The sequence below is a fragment of the Lolium perenne genome, chromosome 3, assembly GCF_019359855.2.
Source record: "Lolium perenne isolate Kyuss_39 chromosome 3, Kyuss_2.0, whole genome shotgun sequence".
Classification (NCBI taxonomy): Eukaryota; Viridiplantae; Streptophyta; class Magnoliopsida; order Poales; family Poaceae; genus Lolium; species Lolium perenne.
Window position 1 is genome coordinate 67,471,914 of NC_067246.2, and position 22,325 is coordinate 67,494,238.

The window sequence follows — 22,325 nt, forward strand, 5'->3', positions numbered from 1 at the left end:
GAGTAATATCTACTCTAGGTATTTCAAAGTGTTAATAGACCATAACACTAATGTTAATTTTAATATGGGTTATCAACAAACCTACAAAACCTTAATAGAAATTGCTCACATAAAATAACATGCAAGTGATTAATTAGTCAAATAGGAACTAAGATATAACAACAACTTCAGAAATACCTTGAGAAGAAAGTATCAACTCTTACATTTTTAAATTAAAGGGAATTCATAATAAAAGGGAAATCAAAGTGAGAGCATAATTCATGTTTAATTGCTATTTTGAATAAGCCAACAATATGCAATATAATCCAATACAAAATAATTGTTTCAAACAAAATAGTGGTGAAATAATCATTGCACCAGATCTTAATAAAACTCACAAATGAAAGATCTGCAAAAATAAACAGAATTCAAATATGAAATTCAAATAGGAAATATAAAACAGAAAATGAAAACAGAAAAAGGAAAAGAGGAGAAAACCCTTACCTTGGCTCACCTGGCCGTGGCAGCCCAACAGGAGCCCAAGGTCCAGCCCACCTCGGCAGCCCAACAACACAGCCCAAGCCGCAGTCCAACGCCAACCCACTTACCCCTTCGTTTAAGAAAAAAACTGGGGAGGCGTCGTCCTCATCCCTTCCTGGCGCAAGGTGGACACCACGACGCCGTGGCTTGCTTCTCCTCGCCGTGGCAGCTCCTCCGCGTCCGAAGACGTGACGAGGCTCGACCTGCACACTATAAAAGCCGAGAGATGAGCACTGGCCCGAATTCTTTCCCTCTCTGCTCAATTTCCGCCCCAATTCGAAACCCTGGCCGACCCGGCCATCTTCAATCGCCGCCGGTAGAGACCTTCCCTGGCCAAGCCGTTACCACCACTGTGATCGCCGACCTCGACATGGCCATCGTGCAGAAGGAATCGAGCCCTGGCGATCCGTAGCTTCTCCATCGAGCTCGTTCCCTCCGACGGCCGGAGCCATTAATTCCGGCGATCCGGACCTCCATCGACCTCGTCGTCGCGTCCATCGCAACCAGGGTGAGCCACTGATGCTCAAACACCTCCTAGCCCTCTCGATTGCTCGCCGTATCACCGCCGTGTAGTTAGCCCATGAGTACTGCCGCCGCTCCTCACCGGCCGCCGTGCTCCGGTGACCATTTCCGAGCGGCGCGGCCACCAGTAGATTCACCTCGTTGCCCTCGTTCGAACAAGCACGCGCACGCCCCTGCGGGAGCCCGGGAACGCCGGCGCCGTCGTCGACCACCTCGCAGACCACCGTGAGCCATGCCACATCGGCGCCACAGTGGCGGCTGACGTGGATCAGGGCCCACTGGTCAGTGACCACGGGTAGAACCAGCAGGGTGCATTCAGCAGTTCTTTTCATTTTAATTCAAAATTCAAAAACTACTGCAACTTCAAATAATTGTAGAAAAATCATATTAACTCAGAAAAATAAAAATAAGACATCAAAATTCTTATAAAAGTAAATTCTATTTAATAAAAATATAATATGAAATTTTTTATTTTTAATAAAAATTTAATTGTTTAATACTTGTTATTTAAGCCTTTAATTTTAATCCTAAATTCAGTTAAAATTCAATAATTAGGAAAAATGTATAAAATAAATAAAAACCAGAAAGTAAATAAGGAAAACATTAAAATTAATTTTCCTCTACTATTAACTTATTAAATTATTATCAGAAGGATTTAAACCCTAATTAATAATTATCTTAATTATTAATTATTTAAAAATAATAAAATGCCAAATTCAATATTATTCTTATTTCAAAGTTATTAATAACTTCAACTTTTCAAATGAAGTTATTAATCCAAGAACTAATTAATAATTAGGAAACCCTAAGTTCCATATTGAATTAAGAACACAAACCCATAATTTTATGTGGGATACTAAAACCCTAATGCCATTTAAAACCCTAGCTCCATTACTTCATATGAACCCTAAATTGTTCTCAAACCTAAACCTCCAAGTAACATGGGATCATGTTACTTCATTAGTAATCATAGATTCATCTTAAGCAACTCAATGCTTAAACAATCCACATAAAATATGGGAACCCTAACACTACTAATTAGTATCCCATGTGTTCATCATCATCAGACCTAAACAATCCAGTAGGGTCAACCAAGTGTAAACCCTAGATCCTATTACCAAAGCCATCATCCATATTCCTTCTTACTTAGCATCACACCAATGTAATGAACCTCAGGAGCAACTATGCCAAACCTCGAGCATTACCTAACCATATTCCACTAAACCCTACTAGTATTGGATATTTATCAACCATCCTATTTAGGAGCCAATTATTCTTTGCTTAATAGAACCAATAGTAAAACCTAAACCACCTCAACCCAAATTGATATACTTCTTATTACCTAAGAAGTATGTTCTTCAAAAGTTATTCTTTTGAAGAAAATAAGGGATCATCATCAACCCTGCTTATAAGGACCTATAAACCCTAGCCAGCTATCACTAGCAAAATAAACCAATCTTGATAGCACCCACGTGTAATTAATTGCTTAGGATGCCTAGGCATAACTCCACCTGGTATTGACGAATCCCAACCTTGTTAGGATCCATCTAATACTTACTCCAGAAACTAAATGAAACCATAGTCAACCATAGAACCCCATCAACCTAATTATCATACTTGTTCTTTATTTAAGAACATGTTCTTCAAAAGTTATTCTTTTAAAGTATATGATAATTAATCATTAACCATGCCATATAGTACTAAAACTGACCACCGTCCTTTACTTGTTAACATTATGCCAATTAGCATTCTTTGTGTGCTCAATTGATTATTATGCTTTATTATCTACCTGTTTATAATACCAAATAAATCACATCTGAATAAGAACCTTGAATGTAAATCACTCTAAAAGTGCAACACACCCTAAACCAATCATTACAACTCACTGATCCTAAATCATCGGGGTTAGGTCACGCTTAGAGCAATTGCATCTCATTCTTATGCATTATTGCATCCTTGCCAATCTTTTAAACATCGTCCTTACCGGACGATGATGCTATTTCAGAATTTGGAGTTACTGCGTATCGAAGACCTTGCCTGCATAATCTTGCAGTCAAGAAAGGCAAGTTCATCACTTGCTCATGTCATTTGAGTATTTCTATCAAATTACTTGCAAAGTATTATGGTTATCACTATTGCATAAAAATCAAAACCACTACTTTCATAACTATGAATATGACTATGTGGTGGGCAATGGAACCATGGATTGTGTTGATATGGTGGAGGTTCCATTGCAAGGGTTATATCCATCTAGGATTAAACAACAAATGTCGCCAGTGATTCTTGTGCCGTAATACCCGTGTTAACCATAAGATCCGGAGTGGGACGGAGTAGTCAAAAGTGTTTCCACCTCTCGTTCATCAACGGATGCGCTTTACCGTAGACACTTGTATCTGTCAGGGCAAGCGGTTGGCTGGGGAGGCCTTAAGTCCCCACGGCATAGTCCGTAGACACTTGTCGCTCGAAGTGCAAGCGGTTGGCTGGGGAAGCCTTAAGTCCCCACGGTATTGCGGTCTATGATGGGTTGCAGCTACCGGCGAAGGAGTTTGGTTCGATCCCAAACTGTCGTCGTGGTCGAGGTCCACCCGTGAGTGGGAATAATGGGACCGGCGAGGACCCAGGGTCGGGGCATGCAACAAAGGGTGGGTGTTCGAGGTAGCGGAGGAACATGATTGGCTAGACCTTATACCGGGCCTCACACCAAAGGAAGTGTGGACGAGAACTTAAGCTCGGTTGGCACCAAGGTTAAGATCTCTTATGGGTAAAGCAACACACCTCTGCAGAGTGTAAAGAACCGGGACCTGTCACTCCCTGTTCCGGGATATGGAACTGCGAACGCGGCCGGAAAGGAGCTCCATGAAGTTCTAGTAAACCGGTGAAGGCTGACGGACATAGTTCTTTTGAATAAAAGCAACCTTTTGAAGAAATGGTTATGAAAACTTGCATTGGTATTAGACTTTCTGGTCTAATATCGTAGCTAGTGCATTAAACACCTCTTTCCTATAATGAACTTGTTGAGTACGCTCGTACTCATCCCACTCTTAAATCCCCTGCTTAGATATGGAGGCATCGAAGGAGGATCTACAGTGCAACTCGAAGACCGAGGAGTCAACAACTACTTCAAGAGACAGGACCCTGTCAGAGGAGTCAGTTACACATCCAACAAGGAGAAAACCTAGTTTAGCCATAGAAGGGAACTAGCTTCCTATACCTAGCTCCTACTTAGCTAGAATCTATTCATAGCCTCTATAGCTAGTCAAATACTCTACAAATAGAGTTCGTGATAGGATTAGACTACGAGTCGTTCTTCTGGAGTTTATTTGCAGATTTACCTCATTGTAAAGTAGGAGGCTGTGATGATCTTATGTAACAGAGTCAATGTTGTAATTCTATAGACATACCTTGGACCCGCATATGTTTCTGTTGTACCACTCTGAGCGATATAATACTAGTGGAACGGTGTTTCATTGGTGTTATATCAGACTTGCATACTACACCATGCAGTGGTATGCCGGGTCACCACACGATCTGGAGGTGAGAGGGGTTGAGTGCCTCTTTGGTGCTCCGGCGCGGCACTAGGTGGCCCGTCGCCGGCGGCCTCCCTCCAGATCCATGGTGGATCTTGAACTGGAGCTCGTCTCTTCGATAAGGTGCCTAGGAGTCAACAGCTGAAGAAGAAGGTTGCCTCCTTGCCTCCTTGGCCGGCCATGGTGGCGGGGGAGGTGGGCATGGAGGCGGATTGCTTGGTTTTCTTCCGACCTGACCGACCGTGGAGGCGAGGGGGCGGGAGATGCTATGCAGTTCGTGCTTCTTCCTCTAGCTGCTGACGCAGTCCTCATCATCGCTGCTGACTCTCTCTCTCGCTTTCTCAAGCCCCATGGTGGTGGTTTGATTGCGGGATTCGATTGCCGGCAGTGATGGCTTCGAAGAGGAGCTCCTCTCCGATGTTTCAATGGCGTTTTCCCATCTTCGCGTCGGACCAAATGACAGTATGGCTGTCGCTCCACCGCTGCTCTGCTTAGGCCTTCGGTGTTTCTCCTGTGCTTCGTCTCCAAGTGGCTTGTTCCCCGGAGACGCAGTCGCAGACAACAACTCGATCTGGAGGAGGAGGAGGACGGAGGGCTTGTTTGCGTTTTCGAGTTTCCTCTAGGGTCCTCTTTGCTTATTTTCTGGACCCCTATGTAATTCATTGTATTTCTTAGGGTCTACTTATACTCCAGTTAACTAATAGGAGCTTTTGTCGGGTGGTTCCACCCGATGACCTTTCAAAAAAAAAGAGTATACCATCAGGGAGCTGTAGCTTGTAGGTACACCTGGGCCGGGCTTCGGGCCGGGCTTAAAAAAGCCCACGGGTAAAAAGTCAGGCCCGAGCCCGGCCCGGCCCGACCATCGGGCCTATAATTTAAGCCCGAACCTGGCCCGAACGACCAAAAAGCCCGGCCCGGCCCGAGAAGCCCGGCTCGACCAGGCTAAAATGCGCAAAAATGAAGGCCCGAGCCCGGCCCAGCCCCGCGTTCGGGCTCAGATTTCAGGCTCGAGCCCGGCCCGTAGTGCAAGCCCGACCCGGCCCGGCCCGGGATTTTCAGGCCTGGTTGGGCCGGGCCGGGCTGCCCATGCCCAGATGTACTTGTAGGCAAGTTTCCAAGTTTTTCAGTGCACTCCCCAATCCGAGTGCAGTTTCCCTTTAGGCTCGGGCCAGGCCCAGGCCCAGGCCCAGTAGAGGCTAGCATTTCAGAAAAAAAGGAAACAATCCCCTACCCCGAACGAACAAAATCCCAAGAACCCTAGCCCCCAAATCGCACTGCGAGCTCACTTCTCATCCCCCACTGGCGAGTGCCGACCTCACCACTGAACTCCAGCTGTGAAGCCAATGTGAATCGCACTGAATCCTCCATCCTTCCATGGATCTCAGCGTCGAGCTGCTGAAGCTTTCGGTTGCCGATGGCGGCGGCGAGGACCGCCTTAGTGCTCTACCAGATGACGTGCTCATCCACATCCTTGTTCTTGTCAAGGACGCCGCCGCAGCCGCGCGGACCAGCGTCCTCGCCAGCCGCTGGCGCCGCCTCTGGCCCCTCCTCCCGGAGCTCAGATTCGGCTCCATCGAGCACCACCTCATAGGCGCCGTGCTCGCAGCACATGAGGCGCCGGACCTAAGCCTCATCTTGGCGCACACAAAGGACGCATCTCCAGAGTCACTCTCAGCTTGGCTCCCCATCGCCGCGCGCAGCCTCTCTGGCGCCATACAACTCGAGGTGGTGCGGCGGGAGAGCGAGACCGAGATCGGGGAAAGATGGGCTGCCATTGATCTGCCTTGCTTCGAGAAGGCTATCATAATCAAGCTCAAGCTTGGGTTTCTTGGCCTCGCCCTACCGCCATCTGGAGTATTCTCCCGGCTCGGTGATCTACAGCTGGTTGACATCCAGCTACATGGCCAGTCAAGCAGGCTCGGTGATCTTCTATCCTCCCAGCGGTGCCCATCATTAATGTCCCTCCTTGTCAGTGATTGCCGGGGTCTGGACAGCTTAAACATCCACTCGAACTCTCTTCTACACCTGAAGTTGTTGTATCTGCATCACTTGCAGCAGCTCACTGTCGTGGCACCGGCTCTCAAAAGGATAAAGGTGATCAGGTGCTTTACTGATCCTTTGAATCCAGATCAATCAGTTGTCAACATCTCAGCCCCTCAACTGATGTCGCTCGTGTGGAAGAATTTTCGTGATCCAAGTTCGATCCAGCTTGATGAGGTGATGAATCTCAAAATGCTGGGCATAGAACTGCTATTTCTAGGGGGAGAGGAAGAAGCGTTTGATTACAATCACAATTGCATGATGCTTTTGCGGCGCTTTAAGCGCATCCGCAATCTTGATCTCCTGATTTCCTATCTTCCGGTTAGTTCTTTCTTATCCATCATTGTAATGTGTCTATAGGTAACGAGGAAAACAGAGTTTCAACTTAAGGAATATGCAAGAATATGCCATGGTATATTCAGAATGCTCTTACTTGTTTTGGTTTGGTCATGTCCCTGCAACAGGGCTTAATGCACCAAATCCCATTATTTCTAGTAGTTAACATTCTACTCACACTAGGATATTATACTATGAGTTACTCAAGGTGACTTGAACTCTTGAGAGTGGGTGGGGAGAATTGGATCATTTGTACTATCTTGAATATCCACAACCTAAAACCCTCCATTACACACGAAATGTGCATTTGTTTTATGTTTGGTCACAGTAGAAAATGAGACATTTTTATATTTTCCCAACTGTTGTATATAATTATATTGTTTGTGATTTTCTACAAATCTACAGGGCATATGTACTGGGCCATACTTAATGGATCACATGCCAAGGCTTCCAGATATTACAACATTGCACATGGGTGTAGTAGCATATGGACATTCCGTTGGAGCCATCTTGTTTAATGTTCTGAGGAGCTGTACTGGTGTAAAAGATTTGTTTATTGACTTTCTTGCAGAATTGGAGGTAATGCTATTGATAATTTGACTATCTAATTGAGTTATCAGAACTCATCTGAAGGAATTTGCTAATATGCATTTCTAGATATTTGAAAAAATGCATCTTTAGTCACACACAGTTTTGAGCTGCTTTATTGGTCTTATTTTGACTTTTTACTATATGATCATGTATGAAAGCAGCATGCTGAAGTAGATGACAACGGCTGATGACTTGGTAATAGGTTTAAAACTCGTCAAATTTGATGGAAATGACAAACTAGTGGATGGGTTCCTGTTTTTTTTCCAAGCGATCAGAAAGGATCGATTTTCATTATCTGTTTGCAGCAAAGAAATGGAAGATCGCATTTCTCTTCCCCGTGGAGATCTCCTTTGACTATGATTATGTATAATTCAAACATTCAATACCTGCGGATCTGTGTGCATGTTACAGACTTATAGTAGTGATTTCCACCTGTACACATAATTCCGCAGTATGTTGGCTTCAAATTCAAACTAATTTCTAGTTATTCTTTTGTAAATTTTGTTGATTTTATATCTTGAAGTATTCACGAAGTGTACTAACTTTCAGTTTAATCCCTCTCTTAATTTATGTCTAATACCATATAAATTAATCTTTGCTTCAGGAACAAACTCCATGCCCATCAGGTTGCATCTGTGACGAGCCGCCAAACTGGAGAATGGAGGAGCTTGCGCTGAATTGCCTTGAAGAAATGGAAATCCAAGGCATGAGGGGAACTGAACATGAAGTTTCTTTTGTGCAACGGTTATTCCGTTGGGCAACAGTACTAAAAGAGGTGACAATAATTTTCCATGAATTAATCACTGAAAGCAAGGCCAAGGAGCTCCGCCAGTTATTACTAAGCTTCTCTAGGCCAGATATATCTATGGATATTAGCATGTGTGTTCCATAATACTTGGGCAACCCTTTATCGCGCACACTGGCAGTTCCAGTAGCTTTACTTCTGTGAAAATGAACTTTTCTAACTCGTTTCCCGGTGTATGCGGAACTGAACTCTAGTTATTACATATGAAGTAGTGCTACAAAGTTTGCCCTGGAATATATTGCTAATAATGTTGTAGAAAGGGTGTGTGTGTTGCTGAAATTTGGCAATCTGGAAGTTCATGTGATGTTGCTCAAAATAATGATCATTGTGCTGCACTGGTAAGAAGTAGTAGAATTATTTTTTGGCAGCTGCCAAGCTGAATTGTCATTTTGGTTTTCTCACAGTAATTGGTGGCAAGTGCAATGGTCATGCAAGTCAGGTTTCTGCAGGGCAGATTGCAAGAATTGTTGTTGGAATCTATGGACTGATGACGCCTCTAACTGAGAAAAAGTGACTCGTATTGTCAGGTTCTCTAGCTTGGAAATTTTCGTTGTTCCTGCGAGTTTGGTGACAGTATAGTGTCTACAGCTGGCCAGGCTGTAGAGGTAGCATGATATGTGGCAGATTGTGGATTCTGCTGTCGCATCCACATTGTTGATGTGGATTTTGTTGTGAATTATGAAGCCAAAGGACCAGAACCAGATTGTCTGAAGGTTTGTCACTGCCTGCTGTTTTGATGCCTGTCATTTTCTTATCTTGCAGTTTGTGTATGTGTTTGGTGTTCTGCATAATTAATGTCGATGATGACAGAGAAAGGTTCTTGGCGCAGTGTAAAACCTTACTGCCTTTTGTGCTCTTCCTTGCTGTTTATTCAGAGATTTGGACGTGCCTTTTGCCCATTTACCGTGCCATCCTACGATTGAGGTGTGCACCGTGGCTCTCCTACGACGATTAATTGTCGAAACGAATTAGTTCGGACTACAAAGAGCATCTCGGTCTCCCCGGGAGGCTCTCAAGACTTATTTTTCTCATTCGGATGGACGAAAATGGCCTAGTCACGCTCCCGGATCCTCGTTTTCGTTCGGAATTGAGATTTCATCCATCCGGGGAGCCTAGGTCATCCCCGCCCCCCGGGAGTGCTCGAGGAGTCCGGACGAAACGAAAGCGCGGGAAACGCCGAGAAAACTTCCCGCGCGGCTGGTGGCTCCAACTTGTCGGCGAGAAAGGCCGATCGTCGTCCTCATCGCATCGTCTTCCGCGCATTGTAAATGCCTGTCGCCGGCCAGTCTTCGCCGGACGCGTAGCTTCCACGCGGCGAGTTAATGCCGCCGCCTCAGTTTCACGCGCATCACCCTCTATTTATCGTGGAACTACCGCGTTTGGCCGCATTCACCATTCCATCTCCCTATTCTCACCACCTCTCTCCCCAATCTCATCGAGCGAGCGAACAATGGCGCTTCGGCGATGGCGCGGCGAGCAACAGCTTCTGCCGTCGCTCTCTCCACCAATGGGAGGGGAGGCTATTGCACGCAGCAGGCTACCCCGCGCCGCCGGACTTCCGCGCTCCTGGAGGCTGGCGCTTGAGCGCGGGCGGCGTCCCGATACCGCCGCCACCAATCGGCTGCCCTGCAGGCGGAGATCGACGCGGTGCTCATCACCCTCAGTGACGAGCAGCGCGCGGAGGAACGCTTCTTCCCGGACAACTACGACGCCTGGACGGAGTTCTTCCGGCAAAGGTACGAGCGAGAACTCGCCGCATACGATGGCCCTCCCCCTCCTCCCGCGCGAAACAATGCTGCCGGCCGCCGCTGGTGGAGCGGACATGGCCGCACCCTCGAGAACGTGCTCGCTCACATCGAGGGTGGCAACTCCCCCGTTCTGGGGATGCCGCCACCAGCGGCGCCTACCCTGTCGCGCCGGCACGGTAGCTCGTGGACGCCGCGACAGATGGCGCTGTCCTCCTCATCGTCTGGGTCGAGGTCGGCGTCGAGGTCCGACGGGTCGGCTCCTCCACCAGCGACGCCGTGCGTCGTCAAGAAGGAGCCTTCTTCTCCACCGCCGACCAGAGGGTGGAGCAGCGGCGCCCTCATCATCCGCGACCAGGAGGCACTGCTCGTCGTCTCCCTCACGCGAACGCAAGAGGAAGACCTCGAAGAAGGACGCCGCAGCAGCCGCCGCCGCATCCCAGCTCGCCAAGGAGAAGGCCAAGCGGGCCGAGGATGCCGCGGTGGCCGAGGCGATCTCGTCCCCGCCGACAACGCCCTCCCCATGGACGCCGCGCTCGACTGGTCCAGGCGAAACTGGGAGCGACAGGAGGCGGCGCAGCAGAGGCACCTGCTGGACCTGGCGGCCGCGCGGCGTCGCACCATCCACGCCACACAGACCGCCGCACTGATCGTCGCGCCCGTGCCGCTCATCAAGCACGAGGAGAGCAGCGACGACGAGCTCTATCGGCCGACGCCGCCACGCGGCGACCTTGGCCAGGGTTCAAGCCGTTGGTACGAGGTGCCGCCGCCCGAGGACGCCGGCAACTCCAGCGACGACGACGACGACGACGGCGACTACACGGCCTTCTACCACCATTTCGGCATGTAAATCACCGTTTTAAATTTTAGTTTTTGTTTCCTTGTGGCCGAATTCAAATATTACGAATTCGGTCTACATATGTATGAACTCGCCTATATATGTTAAATATCTCTAAATTTTGTCTATGTTTGAACGAATTTCGTCTTGTTTTCTCTGAGTCCGTCGGCATTTGTCCAAATTTTTCATCCATCCTGGTCTCGCCGCTGGGAAAGTGAGCCTCTCGAGGCCAAACTTTACATCTATCCGATAGCGCCGGATTTTGACCTAGGGAGCCCAACGGGAGATGCTCTAATAACTGAAGTAAATGGAGGAAGCTGTGTTTGATCAACAGCCTTGCTTAACCCTTGGCCCGTTTCGTGCTGTTTTTTTTTCCTTCGCTTGACATGTTGCATTTGCTGGTCGTGATCGCTGATACTGGTTTCTCGGTGCTACCTGGCTGGCTCCAGCAATCGCAGTACATGGAGAGGGATATATTAGAGGTATTTTCTCCCCTCCACAACCCCAGATTGGAATGTTGATGCACGCAGTGGTAACAGCATTAGAAACTGCCGCACTGTCAGTCGGAAGCCTTACGCAGTATCATCTCATATAAATAGATTCTTCTATTAATTTATCTTTTTCATTTATTATTATTATTATTATTATTTTATGTCCTGATATACCTTTGTGTTTGATTTTTGGGTTAAGTACATTGATTGGCGTGCCCTATTCTTTTTTTGTTTGCAAAAAAGGATCTTGACATTAAGAGAAACATCGAACAGTACAAAACACATCAACAAAAAGAAAAATTACAAAGAAATCCTTGAGAAAGCCTTCGTCTTCAACCTCCATATCGTGTTGTATTTTCGTAAGAGCAACTCTAGCGGACCCCTAAAATCGTGAAACCTTAAAATAACTTTATTTTAAAGTTCTGAGCGAAAAACGTGACCAACCCAGACACTATTTATCGGCACGACCTTTGAAAGTTTTTAAGGGGGTTGGAAAACTCGGCGCTCCGACCTGTAGATACCAAGATTCCGCGGTCAACCTGAAAGTGCCCTCTATCTGGCGGAAGCCTTTGGCGCGCCTTCAAGCTCCTCGGCCGCCTTGGCCCACCGTTTCTCGATTCCGGCAAGTAGAAACTCAGCCGCTGCTCGCTATATCACGCTCGTGGCCACCATTGATCTTCAATGCATCTAAGATGATCTTGCATTACCAAGTCAAACTCCGCAATCATCTCAATAATTGCTAAGAAATTGCCATTATTGTCATCCTAAGGCTTCTCACTAGATACCCGAAATGCCAAATTTTGTTTTCCTAGTTATTTTACAACAACGATTATTCTTCGCAAAACTTGTTTCAACCATTCTTTCTTATTTGTGAATATCTTTTGCAGTTCTTTATCAATGGTTTGGATATTTCCTAGTCTAACTCTCAACTCATTCCAATTGCTCATATTACTAATATGCTCAACTCTTTTTTCGTGATCTTTTATTCTCTCACTAAGGTGTCTCCAATCTCCCAATCCATCTATTTCTAATGCACTCTTGTTATTTGTTAACTTGAAAAGCTTATAACAAAAGCAAAACACCTTGTCAACATGCTTCTATATACTAGCCATTCTCGATCATGAACTTCTCCATTGCTCAGTTTTTTTTAGTATAATAAGAATATGAAAAATGGCTACCAGAATCATCTAAAGAAAAAAAAAAACATTTTCTTCTCTTATAGGTCCCTTCTGCTCGAAAATATCTCTTAGTTTACCATCTAAATTATCCTAATCTTGAGGACAAGAAGGTTGTCCCCACAAAGATGCCGCAAATGTATCTGATGAATTAAGTGTCGACTACAGATGAGGTTCAGGATCCTGACAATACTCCCCGCCCAACTTTAGATTTCGAGGCTGAAATTTTGGGAATGTTGCTTGTATGAACTTAGCATCCTCCCATGTTGCCTCCCCGGGAGAAACATTTTCCTAGAGCAACAGACACTGAGCGGCTGGGATGTCATATGAACCTACATTTCTAGGGATTTGTAGGTCTTGAAGAACAACAAGAGGAGCTACCTTGATCTTACCATTAGGTATGAGGAGAGGAAGTCTGGGGTTAGGTACATACAACTCTGCAGGACCCAGATGCTTATTCAACTGATTGATAAGGAATACATCATGTATGAGTATACCTTCAGGGAGCTGTACCTTGTAGGCAAGTTTCCATGTTTTCTGTAAGACCCTGAATGGTCCATAATAGTTTGATGATAGTTTCAGTGCATTTCTCAATCCTAGTGCAGTTTCCCTGTAGGCTCGGGCCAGGCCCAGGCCCAGGCCCAGTAGAGGCTAGCATTTCAGAAAAAACGAAACAATCCCCGACTCCAAAATCCTAAGAACCCTAGCCCCCAAATCCCACTGCGAGCTCACTTCTCACACCCCACTGGCGAGTGCCGACCTCATCACTGAACTCCAGCCGTGAAGCCAATGTGAATCGCACTGAATCCTCCATCCTTCCATGGATCTCAGCGTCGAGCTGCTGAAGCTTTCGGTTGCCGATGGCGGCGGCGAGGACCGCCTTAGTGCTCTACCAGACGACCTGCTCATCCACATCCTTGTTCTTGTCAAGGACGCCGCCGCAGCCGCTCGGACCAGCATCCTCGCCAGCCGCTGGCGCCGCCTCTGGCCCCTCCTCCCGGAGCTCAGATTCGGCTCCATCGAGCACCACCTCTTAGGCGCCGTGCTCGCAGCACATGAGGCGCCGGACCTAAGCCTCATCTTGGCGCACACAAAGGATGCATCTCCAGAGTCACTCTCAGCTTGGCTCCCCATCGCCGCGCGCAGCCTCTCTGGCGCCATACAACTCAAGGTAGTGCGGCTGGAGAGTGAGACCGAGGCCGAGGCCGGGGACAATGGCGACATTGATCTGCCTTGCTTCAAGAAGGCTACCACCATAATGCTCGAGCTTGGGTTTCTTGGCCTCGCCCTACCGCCATCCGGAGTTTTCGCCCAGCTCGGTGATCTGAAGTTGGTTGACATCCAGCTACATGGTCAGTCAAGCGGGCTCGGTGATCTTCTCTCCTCCCAGCGGTGCCCATCCTTACGCTTCCTCCTCGTCAGTGATGCCCGGGGTCTGGACAGCTTCAACATCCAGTCGGACTCTCTGCTACACATGAAGCTGTCGTATCTGCATCACTTACAGCAGCTCACTGTCATGGCACCGGCTCTCAAAAAGTTAAAAGTGAGCAGGTGCTTTGCAGATCCTCTGAATCCAGATCTATCAGTTGCCAACATCTCAACCCCTCAGCTGACATCACTCGGGTGGAGGAATATTATTGAACCAAGTTCTACCCAGCTTGACAAGATGATGCATCTCGAAAAGCTAGGCATCGAACTTTTTATTGTAGAGGCAGAGGAGGTTTTTGAACACAATCAGTATTGCATGACGCTTTTGTGGCGCTTTCAGCGCATCCACACTCTTGATCTCCTGATTTACTATCCACCGGTTAGTCCTTTCTCAAGACATCATTACAATGTGTCAATAGATGATGAGGAAGACATACAGTTTCAACTAAATGATTATGCATGTGTTTTTTTTAAGTAAGAAATATGCAATGTTATATCATATGTTGGTTTTCTCTTGTCCCTGCAGCATGGCTTAGTGCACCCAATCCAATTCTTTCCAGTATTTGACATTGAACTCATGTAGTACCATCATATATTATTAGTTATCCAAGATAACTTGAACCCTTGAGAGTGGGGAGAATTTGATAATTAGTACAACCTGGAATACCCCCAGTCCAAAACCCTCCGCCACACACACATACACACACACACACACACACACACACACACACACACACACACACAAATGTGCACTTATTTCCTGTTTGTGAGTCACTGTAGAAAATGAGCTGTTTTTATATTTTCCAGCTCTTAATCTGTTATATATAATTCTATTTTTTGCGACTTCCTATAAATCTACAGGCCATATGTACTGGGCCATACTTGATGGAACACATGCCAAGGCTTCCTGATATTACATCTTTGGAGTTGTGTGTAGTAGCAAATGGGCATTCCTTTGGAGCCAACGCATTTGATGTTCTAAGGAGGTGTCCTGGTGTAAAAAAGCTGGATCTTGATTTTCTGTCAGAAAGTGAACTCGAGGTAATACTATTGATAATTTGATTATCTAATACTTGAGTTATCAGAGAAGTCATCGCACGGAATATGCGAATATGCATTTCTCAAGACTTGTAAAAAAGAATACATTTGTAGGGACAAATAGGTTTGAGCTGCTTTACTTGTCTGATATTGACATTTTTGCTCCATGATCATGTTTGTCTTAAATATATGGCTTATGTATATCCAAATGAGAACACTTGGTTTTTCATTTATGAAAGCAGCATACTTGAGTACATGATAAAGGTTCCTTTTTTTTTTGCGGGGAACATGACAAGGGTTGCTGACTTGGTAATATGTTTTATTTTAAAAAATTGTCAGTATTATGGAAGTGACAAACTAGCAGACAGGTTCCTATTTCCAGCAAAGAAATGGGATGTCTCATTTGTCTTCTCCACGAAGATCTTCCTGACTACGGGTTATATGTAATTCAATACCTAAGGATTTGTGTGCATGCTATATACTTCTAGTAGTGATGTCCATTGTACTTGTATTTTATTTTTTTAAGGCAATTCAGCGCAAGTTCAAATTAATTTCTAGGTGATATTCTATTGTAATTTTTTTTGATGTTATATCTCGAAGTATTCGCCAAATTTAATAATTTTCAGTTTCATCCCTCTCTTAAATTCATGTCATAAAACCATTAAGTCACTAACAGAAATGCCTTGCTGCAGGAACAAACTATGTGCCCATCAGGTTGCATCTGTGATCAGCCACAAAACTGGAGAACGGAGGAGCTTGCGCTGAATTGCCTTGAAGAAATAGAAATCCATGATATGAGGGGCACTGAGCATGAATTCGCGTTCGTGCAACGGATATTCTATTGGACACCAGTACTAAAAAGGATGCAAATAATTTTCCATGAGTCAGGAACTGAAAGCAAGGCCAAAGAGCTCAGCCAGTTATTACTAAGCTACGCTGACATGAAAATTAGTATATCCGTTGCATGATACTTGGGCACCACTTTGTCGCTCACACTGGCTTCAGTGCAGCAGCTTTACCTCTGTGGGATGAACTCTTGTAACTTGTTTCTCGACGTTCTCGTATCTGTGGGACTGAACTCTATTTATTATGTATGATTACTGAGTGTTGGCTGATGACGCCTCTGAATTGTCATTTTGGTTTCATCACAGTAATTGGTGGCAAGTGCAACTGACATGTAACCGAGGTTTCATGTAGGGCAGATCGTAAGTAAGCATTGTTCTTGGGATCTATGGACTACCGAGTGTTGGCTGATGACGCCTCCTCCAGCTGAGAAAATTTTGACTCGAATTCTCAGGTTCTTCTTTTGGGACTGTTTGGCTGTTCCTGCCAATTTGGTGATACTAGATTGGTAGTGTCCACAGCTAGTGCCGTAGACGTTGCATGGTCCGTAGCACACTGGGTTCCTGTTGCCGCTTCGACATTGTTTGTACAGATTGCGGTTTTGATTCTGAAACAATGTGCCACCAGATTGTCCAAATGTTAATCACTGAGAGGTGGGTTGTTTCGCTGCTGGCCTTTTCTTATCTAGCCGCGCGTGTGTGTTTGTTTTGCTACTGTCAATGACGCCTTGCTTCACCGTTGGTCTGTTTCGTGTTTTTTTTTCCCTAACTGACATGCTGATACGCTCCAGCGAGTACTCGTTGAGGGATTAGAGGTTTTTCCTCGCCTTGACACCCAGGTCAGACTATTGATGCACGCAGTGGCAACATCACTAAACACTGCAGTGTAGTTGTCAGGTCGACGCGTTGGCCACAAACCTGCAGAACACAGTGCTACTATATCATTTGTTTCTCTAAATTTTTAACATTCGAAGCACCAGTGGTCTAGTGGTAGAATAGTACCCTGCCACGGTACAGACCTGGGTTCGATTCCCCGCTGGTGCAATTTTGTTTCTCATGGTGAATATATGCTTTTTCTTCTTCTTTTAAGCGTGTTTCCGTTATTCTTTGAGATTTCGAAAATTCGTTTCGCACCATACACCTTTATGTTACTAGCTACTAGTTGAATGCCCGTGCGTTGCTACGGCTTTTTTTTTCTCACATTGTGTGAATACAACAGTTGTAAAAAATCACGTGTATTAAAATCACAAGATATTTAGAAAAAATTATAAGATTCCAACCAGTCTGAAATATATTTAACAACCATATATTTGACATCGTTTGAATATGCAATAAGTACTCCACTAATTAACTATTTTATATTTAAAAAATGTCCTCCTCGATACTCCTTACTCCTTAGAGTATGTCATACAATGTATGGAATATTTTCGAGTACTTCATTTTGATGGTACTTGAGCAAGCGTACCAAAAAATTCTTCGTCAGATCGATAACATTCTGCACAACAATATTTGTCATTAGCATGTATAGTTTTATTGAAAAAATAGAAAGTGCAGCGTAAAGTACCCACCATGCATATTGGATGAACCAACTTTTTACCATTCCATCAGAACATAATATAAAAATTGAAATAACCAGACGCTTTCTTATAGATAAATGACTCGTTATTATCTTAATTACCGAAGAAATTAAAACATATGGATTTTATTTTAGAGATACTCACATGCTTGAACTTTGCGGAATATCAGTTGGCGACGAGCGTGGCCAAAAAAAAATCGACATCCCAACCAGGTTGTGCTAATGCAAGTGGGTCGGTTAGGCCGAGAGAGTAAGGCCTAGGTGCACGGCGCTGGCAGACGAATTCGCGGGCGCGACGTTGATGGTAGAGGGGTTTGGCGGCTCACCTCTCGTCCATGCTTTCCGATGAGGATTCGTGGTACCGACGCCGCCGGTGAAGGTTGATCATTGAGGGGAATAATAGGTAATCTTTTTTATATTGGTACATATGATCAATATTTGGTAGGTGTTGGGGCACATAATATTTACTGTTTATTTTGGTGTAGGATCATTTTATTTTTATTGACCGATCCTGAGTACTTCCTGTATATTTTGTTAGTTCCATCTTTGTTAAACTTGAAAATAAAATTCAACAGTAGTAAAGATTGTTGAGACACCGATGTCTGCAACTATGCATATGTGCACAACATTCAGATCAATCACCTGAATAAAGCAGATCTGCCATTTATATTTCCTCAATGAATTCCTCCGTTGATGAAACTTGCGGGTTCGATGCACTTGCTGTTGAGGTTTTAACCTTTTTAAAATCATTCATCAATGCCAATGTTGTTTGTAAAATTCTAAAATTGTATCTATCAGCCGCAGCTATGGCGACACAAAAGGCGCAGTCGTCGATGCCTGTGCCGACTTTTGTAGACCTCTACCTGACAGATTTCATTACCATATTGTTCAGTAAGTCATTAGCATGGGCTAATAAGCAATTAAGCACCACATAATTTAAGTTTCTTAATTCTTTGGTGGTATGTTCTTTCAAATAATTGGTTAAGCAGGGCCATTTTTTAACTTTGTTCTTTGTCCCTCAGTGAAGCAGATGAAATTTACAAAATCTATAGCATTCTTGGCACTCCAAATCATTATACTCTGGCTGAAGGACTGTAGGTTGCAGCATTTATAGTTTTATACATTTTCAGTATCTTCAGGTAAAATCTTTAGTGCCCTTCTCTCTGAGTCAGATATTTATTATTATTAGGACATAATATTGATCTTTAACCGCCACATATTCTCAGTAGTCTGAAAGCGTACATCTTTTGCAAATATTCAAATTATTGTTAATATTATACCAATACACAAGCAAGAAATATACTCTTCTTAGTGCCAAAATACATGCCAATAAATAGAGTGCTGACATGGATAAATAAAATAAAATAACAAATGATTTGGGTAACAATTTTTTTGGCAAGTTTGGGTACACCGTGTGTATGGCAAAATTCAAAAACCGATATAAACCACCTGTCAGTCTTTCAAACGTGTTTGTAGAGAGACATGTACGTGTGGGGGTTTATAGGGGCGAATGTATGTATGTGTCTGTGGATGAATTTGTTTTTTGGGCGTCATTCTATCATCACATGTTCCTAAATTTTGTTTGGATTATTGGGACGATCTTATTCCTGGCAATGTATAAATGTATAATCGAGCAGAACTTTTTTATGTCAGCACAGAACATTGTAGTTTTTATTGGCAGAATGCCCGTTCAAAAAAGGTTCATTTTTTACAGATAATCAAACAGATAAATGACTTACCGAAATAATACAAACTTATAATAAAATTACAACCATAGAAAATTAAACATTGTTTCACATATTCCAGTTTGAATTAAAACTTCATCGATAAACACCGCCGCCACATGACCACTACAATTTTATTTATTTGTATTCTGGGCTCGCAAAATTTAATCCAGCTAACCCATCTTGCTCTCTCCTTCGGTGTGCGTGCGGCTAGATCCAGCTTCAAATTTTCTTTTTTTTAGACGAAGCTTCTTCTGTGGGAATCGATGTGGCCCTCGTACATGTCGACATGGTACTAAATTTTTTAGACGTCTCTCCTTAATAGACGTCTCTCCTTAATAGTTCTAAATTTTTAGACGTCTCTCCTTAATAGTACTCAATTTTTTACTTGCTCCCGCATCGACATGGTCAATCCGAACATGGGCTCGGACACCTAAGTCATAATCAAATGAACTTTAATGATATATAATAATAGAATAATCAGTCAGAAAAAGATTGATGAGCCTTTACCTTCAAGAAGTTGAAAATGAGAGGATGTTGGGCATGTCCTAATTTGGAGGGTCGTTGAAGCCGTGGTTTCAAGTGACCCTGAAAAATAATAATTAAAAAATTGAACTGATTTGGCTTTCTTATAGATTTGGTACATACAAAAATAAATAAATCTTACTTTTTTTTGATCTACTTTTAAGTCACGGGCCACAAGAATGGCCCTGTTTTGTTCGGCTAACAGCATAGTGTTGCCGTAAGAATAAGCCGTTTCTCCAAAAATATGGCCAAATATGATGTTGTACGCGGAATCTACAACAGGAAACTCCCTCACCCCGCCAGGGGCTACAAAATCTCTTTCAAATGGGCCGACATAAATGACGACGCCCAACACACCTAAAACCATTATGAAAATTAATTTATTTTACGAAAATCTATGAAAAAATGTATATTTTGAAGTACCAACTATTTACCCGTCAGCGAGCCATTGAGCAAATCAAAAGGATCAGCCATAATGCAGCTTCTACGATCTGTAAACAAAACTCTTCATTAAGGAAAATCGAATTTAAAAGTGAACATGTTAGCCATATCGTCATGAATTAGGAAGAAACTTTACCTTTTCAGTTTAGCTTTTACAGTGTGATTAACCAATAATAATCCTAATAATCAGTACATCGAAGCCTAAAGTTAATCAGAAGTAAAAAAAAAAACGAAGGATCTTCATGCACCAAGGTTTCTAAGAAACATGCATGCATCACAAACTCGCCGGCGGTAAACAGTTCATGTTTTTTGCTTCGGTGATTGATCAGATGGGAGGTAGAAGAATGAGGATAGTGCAATGAAGGAAGGTGTCTTCCTGGAGTGTATAGAACCAAGTCTAGAGCATAATTCGTGTTACCATATTTTGATGTTGCCATAAAAATTCAGCGTTGACAATAGCCTACGTGATTGCCTAGTTAATTTGTACGTGATTGCCTAGTTAATTTGTACGTGATTGAGGAGAACCAAGTCTGGAGCATAATTGATGTTACCATAATTACCATAATTTTGATGTTACCATAATTATTCTGCGTTGACAATAGCCAGAGATATTGTTACTGATTTGTATACCATACTTAATTTGTGCGTGGAGACATTTGGGGTGTGACTTGATCGGACGAAGCTGAGATAGGGAGAATAGATTAGATGGTCCGGATTGTTTTAATGACGACCACCAAAGTGCGTTGAGTGTCAAACGACCAACTCCCATTTAATAGTAAAGACTATGTGCATTCTGATATCTCTTTGTACCTTGTGCACTGATCCACACCTCTATGTTACTATGTGCATTCTTTTTTGAGAACTCGTAGGAGATCTGCAGTCATTGTATTAAGCTGAAAGAAGATGGTTTCACAAAATAGAAGGCATCGCAGGCCGGGGAGAGAGAGCTATCCTATTCCCCTATCTGATCCACCCCTACCTAAGGACCTAGCAAACAACCAACTCGGGATGCCCTTGCTCTTGGCTGCAAGGCGCTTGCTGCGGCGGACCGAAGAGTGCACGGTGAAGAGACGCCGTCGCACAACTTTCGGGTTGGCAGCGGCAGCAGTGGGTCTTCCTAATGGAGCCTGAATTGTCTTAGCAGCGAGACCAACGTGGCGGCGTCATCGGACGGTGCAGCATAAGGAGCGGCAGCAGCATCCAGCGGCTCACCAGCAATGCATGCATCTACGTCGCATGGCGGCTGTGCTCGGAGCGCGGCGAGCTCGGCATCCGTTGTCGACGCCGATCCGATGACTGGTGCATCCTCGTTGCTTCGATCCCTTGACGAGTTGCGAGATCGGGACGAGGTCCTGGGCCTGCCCGCCATGGTACGGAGAGAAAGTGGGTGGGAGGGTGGTCGATGAGGGAGGGAGGGAGGGCTTCGCCGTTGCTAGCCTGGGGTCCGAGAACCGACCGCTCTGATACCACCTTGTTAGGATCCAAATTATCGACCGAGGTTTGGGAAGGAGAAAGGGGGAGGTGAGCGCTCCAGCGGATCAGCCATGAGGAAAACGATAGACGAGGATACAAAATGTTTAGGGTTTATTCATAGCGTGTCACCCATCCTCCCTCTCCTGCCCTTTATAACTCATAGCAGGACCACGTTTAGTGACAAGTTCAATTATTACAGAGCTTAAACTCGATTAGCGCGGGAATTAACAAGGTTCAAAAAGATACACTCTCAACTGTTGGATCTTCCGCAGGCAACCACGACAGTTGGATAATTGAAGAAGTGTTTGTCTGTCACCTGGCTTTAGGAGGCGATCCTGAGAGCATCCCCCAAAGCGTCCCCCAAAGGGATTTGGGGCGCGCGGGACAAAAAAACCGTTCCAGCCGCGTCCCCCAAAGCCCATTTTTGTCCGGCGCCCCCATACGGTGTCCGGCGCTCCGAGCCCGTCCCCGTCCCACAGGGGACGCACCGGGCACGCCGGACACAACGAAAAGCGAGGCGGGGAGTGGCGGGGCCGACCCGTCAGCGGCACAGTTAATTTTAACCTAACCGTCGCCTACCTCGCGACGGAAGTTATTCGCGCGCAGTGACACACGGCGGCATCTTTGCCTTAATGGCGACGGAGGGGCAGGCGAGACGTCTCGTCGGTGCTTGTAATAACCCAGAACAT

General features: G+C 44.9%; 2 protein-coding genes and 1 non-coding gene across 5 annotated transcripts; all 3 read left to right on the forward strand.

The window, feature by feature from the left end:
- The first annotated feature begins 5,785 nt into the window (after positions 1–5,785).
- On the forward strand, positions 5,786–9,102 carry LOC127341617 (putative F-box/FBD/LRR-repeat protein At4g03220). Of its 3 annotated transcripts, XM_051367482.2 has the most exons (4): positions 5,786–6,929; positions 7,350–7,523; positions 8,140–8,310; positions 8,745–9,102. In XM_051367482.2, the coding sequence occupies exons 1-4, from the start codon at positions 5,943–5,945 to the stop codon at positions 8,745–8,747; spliced, it is 1,335 nt and encodes a 444-aa protein (XP_051223442.1). In that variant the 5' UTR covers positions 5,786–5,942; the 3' UTR covers positions 8,748–9,102. The 3 variants fall into 3 exon arrangements, with proteins under 3 accessions (XP_051223442.1, XP_051223441.1, XP_051223443.1); XM_051367481.2 differs by lacking the exon at positions 8,745–9,102 and having other exon boundaries at positions 8,140–8,738; XM_051367483.2 differs by lacking the exon at positions 8,745–9,102 and having other exon boundaries at positions 5,786–6,785; positions 8,140–8,738.
- A 4,193-nt stretch (positions 9,103–13,295) lies between these two features.
- LOC127341618 (putative F-box/FBD/LRR-repeat protein At4g03220) lies at positions 13,296–16,323 on the forward strand. The gene is made up of 3 exons (XM_051367484.2): positions 13,296–14,396; positions 14,879–15,058; positions 15,748–16,323. The coding sequence occupies exons 1-3, from the start codon at positions 13,410–13,412 to the stop codon at positions 16,021–16,023; spliced, it is 1,443 nt and encodes a 480-aa protein (XP_051223444.1). The 5' UTR covers positions 13,296–13,409; the 3' UTR covers positions 16,024–16,323.
- A 547-nt stretch (positions 16,324–16,870) lies between these two features.
- TRNAG-GCC (transfer RNA glycine (anticodon GCC)) lies at positions 16,871–16,941 on the forward strand. The gene has a single exon. It is a non-coding gene; the product is annotated as a tRNA-Gly (tRNA).
- The last annotated feature ends 5,384 nt before the right edge of the window (positions 16,942–22,325 follow it).

Excerpts from the sequence above, each read along its gene's own strand:
- LOC127341618 (XM_051367484.2), top strand. The coding sequence starts at position 13,410 with ATGGATCTCAGCGTCGAGCTGCTGAAGCTTTCGGTTGCCGATGGCGGC. Across the intron at positions 14,397-14,878 it reads TCCTGATTTACTATCCACCG|GCCATATGTACTGGGCCATA; the intron begins GTTAGTCCTTTC and ends ATAAATCTACAG. Across the intron at positions 15,059-15,747 it reads TGTCAGAAAGTGAACTCGAG|GAACAAACTATGTGCCCATC; the intron begins GTAATACTATTG and ends GCCTTGCTGCAG.
- LOC127341617 (XM_051367481.2), top strand. The coding sequence starts at position 5,943 with ATGGATCTCAGCGTCGAGCTGCTGAAGCTTTCGGTTGCCGATGGCGGC. Across the intron at positions 6,930-7,349 it reads TCCTGATTTCCTATCTTCCG|GGCATATGTACTGGGCCATA; the intron begins GTTAGTTCTTTC and ends ACAAATCTACAG. Across the intron at positions 7,524-8,139 it reads ACTTTCTTGCAGAATTGGAG|GAACAAACTCCATGCCCATC; the intron begins GTAATGCTATTG and ends TCTTTGCTTCAG.